This window comes from Macaca fascicularis, chromosome 11, assembly GCF_037993035.2.
Source record: "Macaca fascicularis isolate 582-1 chromosome 11, T2T-MFA8v1.1".
Classification (NCBI taxonomy): Eukaryota; Metazoa; Chordata; class Mammalia; order Primates; family Cercopithecidae; genus Macaca; species Macaca fascicularis.
The window spans coordinates 120,340,813-120,350,000 of record NC_088385.1 but is presented as its reverse complement, the minus strand read 5'-3'; the positions used below and the strand labels follow the sequence as shown (position 1 = coordinate 120,350,000).

The following is a 9,188-nucleotide window of genomic DNA, read 5'->3' as shown; positions in this document are numbered from 1 at the left end:
GCATGGTAAGGGCACCCACGCTGGGTGTCTGTCCACTTGGAAATGGGTCTCTTCCTTTCTGGTGAAATCCCCAGATTTTGCCCCTGGGGATCCTAGGATTGTCAGGATGAACGCTCCCTACTCCATAATCCTTCCTCTTTCTTGTTTTTGGTGTGTTTTTTAGAGACAGGGTCTCACTCTGCTGCCTGGGCTGGAGTGCAGTGGCGCGATCATGGCTCACTGTAACCTTGAAGTCCCGGGCTCAAGCAATCCTCTCACCTCAGCCTCCTGAGTAGCTGGAACTGTAGACATGCACCACTGCATCCGGCTGATATTTTAATTTTTATAGAGATGCAGTTTTGCTGAGTTGTCCAGGCTGGTCTTGAACTCCTGGCCTCAGGTCAATCTTTTGTCTCTGCCTCCCAAATACTGGGATAACAGGTGTGAGCAACCTGTTGGCTCACAACAGGCATGCCATTAACTCACCATTGATTCCATTTTATAGACAGTGAACCTGAGGCCCAGAGAAATTAAGTAACTTTTCCAAGCTCACACAGTTAGAAACAGCATAGCCAGAATTCACACCAGGCAGTGTCTTTGGCATCTGCCATTAACCGCGATGCTATACTTTCTCTAATATAGTAGTGTTATCATTGCTATTATGAAAGCTGCAGGCATTTAATATTTATTGCCAATTGTCCTTTGGAACCAAATGCTCCTGGCTCAGTTTCCAGGCTTCCCCAGCCCTCTTGGTTATACTGACTCACAAGAGGACAGCAGGAATCAGTTAAATGAAAAAGCCTCAAGTTGCCAACAGCCTTATCAACCCCAGACCCCATCAGGCACCTGAGGTCTGGGACTGAGCTGTCTTGGCCGGGGGACACAGAGCTATTGTCCAGTATGGCAGCCACCAGGGATGAAATGGGGGACCTGGGTCCTCCCTGCTGTGGAACAACCCAGGGGAAAGCAGGGGGCTCAGACTCAAGTCCCAGTCATGCCAACCTTGGTTAAGTCTCTTTTGTCACTGGGCCTTACCTGTCACGTCTATGAGTTGAGGTAAAGACCACCAATGCTGTCTACCTCCCTTGTCCCCGAAGTCTTTCCCCAGAGGCCACCTTGGTGGCACTCCACAGCCAAATCCCTGGTGCCAGGGCTGGGACACCTCGGGCTGGCCCCTTGGCTGGTAGAATGCCCAGCCCTGCCCCTCTGGCAGGCAGAACCTGCTCTCACCCCTCAGGGTCCCCAGCACAACGCTTTCTTCAGCAGAGCACCCTGAATTCAATCGACATTCCCAGGAGGGCCTAGACCATGCTCAGCCCCTCTCACTCCCACCTGCTCAGCTTGGACTTTGCCCAAAGCCTCCCAAACTCCTGCAGCCTCTCATTCATACACACACTGAGCTCCAGGGGACCCAGCTGGCCCCAGACCTCTTACCTCCCTGCCCAACTATCTCAGACCAACGTGGCCCCAGCTCCTGCCCTCCAGCCTGCCCGGGAACCAGCTCTGTCCAGGAACCAGCTCTGTCCAGCTTCAGGCAGCTTCCGGCAACCTTGGCCCCTCCTCCTTTGTTAAAGAGAAAGCTCCAGACCCTTCGCCTCCAGGTGAAGATGGAGGAGGAGAGGGGATGAGGGCAACCCTCACTGCTTTCCTGGGCACTGCCTATGACTGACTCATGCACCACCCTGTCTCATTTGACAGATGAGCAAACTGAAATTCAGAAAAGGGAACTTATTTGGCCAAAACTTCCCAGCCAGCAAGGGGCAGAGACAGCCTTTACCCCTGGCCCTGGGCCATCTCTTCTGGGATGTAGGCATCTCCATATCTTCTCATTTTAGGTCTAGTGATTGTCCCGGATGCCATCCACTTCCCCTGAGCCACTGTTGGGGTCAGCTTAGGTCTGAGATGGGAAAACAAGGACAAGGAAACTTTTTTTTTTTTTTTTTTTTTGGAGACGGAGTTTCACTCTTGTCACCCAGGCTGGAGTGCAGTGGTGCTATCTCGGCTCACTGCAAACTCCGCCTGCCAGATTAAAGTGAGTCTCCCACCTCAGCCTCCCGAGTAGCCGGGATTACAGGCACCCGCCACCACACCCAGCTAATTTTTGTATTTTTAGTAGAGACAGGGTTTCACCATGCTGGCCAGGCTGGTCTTGAACTCCTGACCTCAGGTGATCTGTTTGCCTCTGCCTCCCAAAGTGCTGGGATTACAGGCATGAGCCACGCACCCGGCCAGGGAAACAATTATTATTTGTCACATGGGAAAGGTATATTTTTGTCTGAAGCACCTCCCCGTCTCAAATATTTTACACACGACATGAGAACCCAAGCAATCATTTGCTACTCAAATGAATGACTGATCATTCATTCATTCAATAAATATTTATTGGACACCTACTACGTGCCAATCCCTGGACCTTTGGCCTCAAACCAAATAGCATGTCCTCTGCCTTCACAAAGCCCTCAGGGACGTTAGAGAGTAATTATTAGTGCTATCAGATGTTGGCAGCTAGCGGGGTGGGGCAGAGCTGTGGAACCCAGAGCAGGCACCCCGCCTGGCCCTGGGGGGCTGGGAAGGCTTCCTGGAGGAGGGGAAGTCTGAGTGGAGCCAGGAGTCAGGCACAGGGAGTACAAAGGTCTGGAAATGAAAAACATGGAGTGTTCCAGGGTCGGGGAGGTATCCAGTGGGACTGGGAGGGAGAAGGCAGGGGTGGGGAAGCAAGTGGGGTTGGGGCTGGAGACATGAGCAGAGATCAGAGTCCACAGGGACGCCTGTACCAATCCAGAGTTTGGGCCTTACCCAGGGGCACTAGGGAGCCACAGAAGCCTTTAGGTGGGGGGCATGACATGGTCAAATTCATGTCTTGTCTCTGCACCATCTCACTGGGTGAACCTGAGCAGGTGATGCCCATCTCTGGGCCTCAGTTTCCCCATGGGGAAAGTGGGTCCAGGAAGACCTGGCAGCCCTTCTTGGGCTGTTTCTGATCCTCCAGGTTTGATGATTAACTCTCAGCTACTTCGGGTTAGATGGAGCTGCTTGGCCGTGATCCTTAATGTGGACTCTGGCAAGTTAATACCCATCCTCGCTTTGGACACACACCCATCCTTGTCGGGTGCCTTGTCCTGGACTGGGCACTGGGGACACAGAGGTGATACAATCCAGTTTGTGCCTTGAAGTGGCCCCCAGCATGGAGGGGAAAGGAAGACACCCAATTCGGTGGCAACTCTAACACCTCCTAAGATGACAGAGGGCAGAAAGTCCCCATAGGGTAGCAGGGGGTGGGGCAAGATCAGGTAGAGTAGGTAGAGACTCAGCACACAGCTCAGGCTTTGACAAGAAGCAGACTAGCTGCATTTAATGCATGTCTACTGTATACAAGCAGATGCGTGCTGTCCAGCATATCCCACACTGTTTGTTTGTTTGTTTGTTTGTTTTACAAACGAGGTCTTACTGCACTGCCCAGGCTGATCTTGAACTCCTGACCTCAAGCAATCCTCCTACCTTGGCCTCCCAAAATGCTGGGATTACAGGCAACAGCCACTGTGCCCAGCCCCCAAAGATTTTTTAATAGTTGGTGATTTATTTCTGTGTGCATTAGGAAAGATATGTGTATGTATGTAGGTGTATATATATGTGTATACATATGTGTGTGTATGTACATGTAAAATATCAGACCCATAGTTTCATGGGCATGATGGCTTAGGAAGAAGCTAAGGTAGGTATTAAAATTTAAAAATGGAGCCTCCTTAAAAAATACATTAATTGACCAGGCATGGTGGCTCATGCCTGTAATCCCAGCACTTTGGGATGCCGAGGCGGGTGGATCACCTGAGGTCAGGAGTTCAAGACCAGCATGGCCAACACGGTGAAACCCCATTTCTACTAAAAATACAAAAAGTTAGCTGGACGTGGTGGTGGGCGCCTGTAATCTGAGCTACTTGGGAGGCTGAGGCAGGAGAATCACTTGAACCGGGGAGGTGGAGTTTACAGTGAGCCGAGGTCGTGCCATTGCACTCCAGCCTGGGCAACAAGAGCGAAACTCTGTCTTAAAAATATAGATATAAATATATATTTTTTATATATAGATATAAATATATATATTTTTATATAGAGACATAAATATATATAAATTATTAGTAGTAATAATAGTAGTAGTAGTTTCTGGCATGAACAAGCAGCATGCCTAGTAGTTAAAACACAGACCTACAGCCAGGCTCTGATACAAATACTTGCTCTGCCACGTTCTGTGTGACCTTGTGACCTTGAGTAAGTCACTTAACCTCTCTGTGCCTTGTTGCCTCAAATGTAAGATGGGGATAAAATACTACTTCCCTAGTACAGTCAATGTGAGGATCAAATGCATTAATGCAGGTAAAATATTAGAACAGTAGTTAGTGCTCTGTGTTCGCTGCTGTTGCTTTTGTTTTATTGTGTTTTGTTTTTTGAGACAGAGTCTCACTCACTCTGTCACCCAGGCTGGAGTGCAATGGCGCAATCTCGGCTCACCGCAACCTCTGCCTCACGGGTTCAAGGGATTCTCCTGCCTCAGCCTCCCAAGTAGCTGGGATTACAGGCTTGCACCATCACACCTGGCTAATTTTTGTATTTTTAGTAGAAACAGCGTTTCACCATGTTGGCCAGGCTGCTTTCAAACTCCTGACCTCGAGTGATCTGCCCGCCTCGGCCTCCCAGAGTGGTGGGATTATAGGCGTGAGCTACCGCGCCCAGCTGCTATTGTTTTGTATTACTATTATAAAAGAGGTGATGGGACAATATGGCAAAAGTTGCAAAGGTGGCACGTGAATGTTCGAAGTACCATGATGTCATTATGTTACAGAATGTTAACAACTCCCTGGAAAAGTATTATAATAAACCCTACATTGTGGAAATAGGACCAGAGAGGCCAAGTGGTTTTCCCAAGGTCACACAGCAGCGGCAGAGCCAGGGCTCAGACCCAGAGGGACCAGGCTCCAGAGCTCCTGGCTTGGGTGAGGAAGAGGATGGGCTGGAGAAGCCACGTGGCTGCATCAGAGAGCAGATGAGGCTGGAGAGGTGGGCCAGGTCACTGATCCGTCCCCACCAGAGCCATGTTCGTCAGCCAGCCCCTGTCCCTGACACCTTGGGCCGTCAAACACCCACCCCGGCCAGTCCCCTGGGTTATTCATTAAGCTTCATTACACCATCCTCACCCCCGGCTGACCTTCCTGTTCCCGGGGCAAGGGAACTGCGTGAAGAGGGACGAAGTCTCTGACGCCTGAGATTAGCCTTTCCTGATTTGCGGATTTAACCCTGGACTCTTCGTCATACGCTTCCCAAGGCTGAAGGCTCAGTTCCACTAAATGGCGAAAGAGCTGAGGCTCAGGCAGCCCCAGCTAGTGAGTAATAACTGTGCCAGAATTTGGGTGCAGCTCTCCCAACACCCAATACAACAGAGCATCTCAGCTAAGCTCTCAGACTTATCAACCCTAGCCAAGATGACACATCACTGGAGACCAGAGATGGTCTCACACTGGGAGGTCACACTCCCCCTGGCTGGAGCTGGGGCACACCGTCCTCTGTAGAGGCTCTACACGTCTCACCGTCCTGACCTCTCCCTACTGCAGCCCCATCACTGAACTGCCCCTTGGTCGGCCCCTTGTCAGTGTTTACGTTTGAAACCTTTATACAGAGGAACTTTCCCTCTGTCCTCTTGCCCTTGAAAAGGAAAGGAATCGGTGATCAAGGGAGAAGCTGAGGCACAGAAAGGTTAAGTAACTTGCTCCAGCTTGCCCAGCAAATAGGCCATGGGATCAATCTTCCAGGGACCCCACCTCCAGCCTGGATGCTCTTGTCCCAAGAGACAGAAATTCATAGCCACAGCATCTGAGCTGAAAGAACTCACAGAGGCTGAAACTGCCTTTGCGAAGAGTCTGACAGTGAGAATTCCAGCCCAGCGGACTCCAGGCTGCTTCTGGCCTCACGGGCTGTGGACTCCAGCCTGCTTCTGGCTTCACAGGCTGGCCATCCTCATTCCCAGGTGTAGGCCAAGCCAACCATGGGAGGAATTCTTTTTCTTCGAGACAGGGTCTCACTCTTTCATCCAGGCTGGAGGGCAGTGGCACGATCCCAGTTCACTGCAGCCTCAATCTCCTGGGTTCAAGGAATCCTCCCACCTCAGCCTCCAGGGTAGCTGGGACTACAGGTGCGTGCCAGCTAATTTTATTTTTATTTTTATTTTTTAGAGACAGAGTCTCCCTATGTTGCCCCGGCTGGTCTCAAACTCCTGGCCTCAAGCAGTCCTCCCACCTTGGCCTCCCAAAATGCTGAGATTACAGGCGTGAGCCACCATGCCTGGCCCATCATGAGAATTTAATTTATAGTTTAACTTTGAAGCAAAGTCAGTCACAGTGGTTCACACCTGTAATCCCAGCACTTTGGGAGGCTGAGATGGAAGGATTGCTTGGGCCAGGAGTTCAAGACAAGCCTGGGCAACATAGTGAGACCTTGTCTCTACAAAAAATAAAAATTAGCCAGGCATGATGCACACCTGTAGTCCCAACTCTTAAGGAGGCTAAGGTGGGAGGCTCACTTGAGCCCACAAGGTGGAGGCTACAGTGAGCCATGATCATGCCACTGTGCTCCAGTCTGGGCAACAGAGTAAGACTCTGTCTCAAAAAAAAAAAAAAACAAAAAAAACAAGCAAAGTTAACCCCCTCCTTGCTCAGGGACTGAAATCACTTTTGTAAAACTAATAAAAGATCATGAGGCCGGGCGCGGTGGCTCACGCCTGTAATCCCGGCACTTTGGGAGGCCGAGGCGGGCGGATCATGAGGTCAGGAGATCGAGACCACGGTGAAACCCCGTCTCTACTAAAAATACAAAAAAATTAGCCGGGCGCGGTTGTGGGCGCCTGTAGTCCCAGCTACTCGGGAGGCTGAGGCAGGAGAATGGCGTGAACCCGGGAGGCGGAGCTTGCAGTGAGCCGAGATCGCGCCACTGCACTCCAGCCTGGGCGACAGAGCGAGACTCCGTCTCAAAAAAAAAAAAAAAAAAAAAAAAAAGATCATGAAATGAAGATTATGAAAGGGGCTTGAATTCTGCTAAAATCTAAATGTAATCTCTGTAATCCCTTACTGTTTAACAGTCATGTGAGGTTGAGAGTGGTGGCTCACGACTATAACTTTAGCACATTGGGAGGCTGAGGTGGGAGGACTGCTTGAGCCCAGGAGTTCAAAGCCAGCCTGGGCACCATATTGAGACCCCATCTCTACTAACAAAAAAAAACATTACCTGGGTGTGGCGGCACAGCTGTAGTCCCAGATACTCAGGAGGCTGAGGCAGGAGGATCCCTTGAGCTCAGGACTTCAAGCCTGCGGGGATCTGTGACTGCACCACTGCACTCTAGCCTGGACAACAGAGTGAGACCCTGTCTCAAAAAGAAAAAAAAGGGGGGGAGTCATATGACCAGAGGTCACAAGATTTGTGACTTCCCCAATTGCTCCCTTAAAAACATTGCTATTATAGAACCTTAGATTGGTCTTTTGAGACGTTTTTCAGACTTTTGCATTCTGGTAATTGACTGACCCCCCGGCCCTCCAGACCCAGGACTCATGACTCTACTGGTATCTGATGACAAGTGCCCCACCTGGAGGTGGACTCACCCCATATTCCCCAATCTCAGCGCTACTGACATTTGGGGCCAGATCATTCTTTGGTGTGAGGGGAGTTGTGTGCACTGCAGGAGATCATGTTACATCTTCCAGTCCTGTGTGTAGCAGCATCCCTGGCCTCCACCCACCAGATACTAACAGCACCCTCCACCCCATGTTTGACACCCCAAAATGTCTCCAGACATTGGCCAATGCCCATACCCGGGTTGCAAAATTGCCCCACTTTGAGAACCACTGTCCTTGAGTAGGGAGTTTGGGGTGGAGCCTTACTTACACAGGGGCTGGAAAAAGTGGAGTGTGTGCAGAAAGCACAGGTCCTGCAAAAGGAAGGATAGGAGGCAAAAAACGTCCCAGGGGCCTTATCAAGCACTGGGTCTTTAGAACATTTAGGGTGCTTTTGCATTTAGAATGATGAATGCGTGAAAACTGGGTAGTAAGAAAGCTGAGCAGGTGGTGGAAACAGAGACTGGCTTAGAGCAGGCATGAGGGCTAACAGAAAGATATCAGGGGGCCCTTCCTCTGGAAGAGAGGGGCCCGAATACACTTTTTTTTTTTTTTTTTAGACTGAGTCTCGCTCTGTCGCCCAGGTTGGAGTGCAGTGGTGTGATCTCGGCTCACTGCAGCCTCTGCCTCCCGAGTTCAAGCAATTCTCCTGCCTCAGCCTCTTGAGTAGCTGGGATTACAGGCATGTGGCACCACGCCCAGGTAATTTTTGTACTTTTAGTAGAAAAGGATTTTCACCATGTTGGCCAGGCAGGTCTCGAACTCCTGACCTCAGGTCATCCGCCTTCCTCTGCCTCCCAAAGTGCTGGGATTACAGGCATGAGCCACCACTCCCAGCCACTGTATGCACTTTGAGCAAGGTCTCCCGGGGCTCATCAGTCACAATCATTACAAGAGCCCACTTTCAGAGCTACTGCAATGCTCTCCAGCCCCATACCTGCACAGCAGGGGGGATCATTTAGCATTTTTCCTCTTCTTCTTATGCTTCTCAGATATTTCGTTTGTTCATTTCACTTGGTAATGAATTAACCGATGTTTATTGAAGCACTTACCTTATGCCAGGCACTGTTCTAGGCACTGGGAATTCAGCAAGAAACAAAACAGGCAAAAACCCTGTCCTCCTGGAGCTCACAGTCCAGTGGGGTGCGGTTGGAGGTGGGGAACAGGCACTAACCAGGGAAATGGCGGGTAAGATAATGGCAAGTGCTATCTAAAAAAACAAAAACAGGCGGTGTGGTTTTTGATAGAGGGGCCAGGGAAGTCCTCTCTGTGAAAGTCACATGTAAGCAAATATTTACAGGAGGTAAGGGGGTGAGACACCCTGATATCTAGGGGAAGACGGAGACAGGCAGGAAAGGGCAGTTGCAAAGGCCCTGAAGCAGGAGGGTACCCCGAGTGCAGCAGGAACAGCAGAGAGGCCAGTGTGACTGCAGCAGAATGAAGGGAGGGGATGGTCAGGGAGGAAGAAGACAGAGAGAGAATGGAGCCACATCACGCGGAGCCTTGGAGGCTACCGTCAGGACATCAGCTTTTATTCCAAGTAAGGTGGGAGCCATGGGA

At 50.6% G+C, this 9,188-nt stretch overlaps 1 protein-coding gene across 7 annotated transcripts in view; it reads right to left on the bottom strand.

Moving 5' to 3' along the window:
- The window catches only part of SDSL (serine dehydratase like), a 21,637-nt gene extending 20,153 nt beyond the window's left edge, over nt 1-1,484 (bottom strand). For 3 of the 7 annotated variants that reach the window (XM_065524857.1, XM_065524855.1, XM_074007964.1), the window contains exon 1: nt 1,414-1,484. Coding sequence is in view for 2 of the 7 variants with exons in the window: in XM_065524854.1 (XP_065380926.1) it covers nt 259-303 (45 nt within the window). In the remaining 5 variants the exon portion in view is untranslated. Of the gene's footprint in view, nt 1-258; nt 432-1,014 lie in introns of all 7 variants that reach the window. The other 4 variants (XM_065524854.1, XM_074007963.1, XM_065524856.1 and 1 more) reach the window with 2 other exon arrangements.
- Between the last annotated feature and the right edge of the window lie 7,704 nt (nt 1,485-9,188).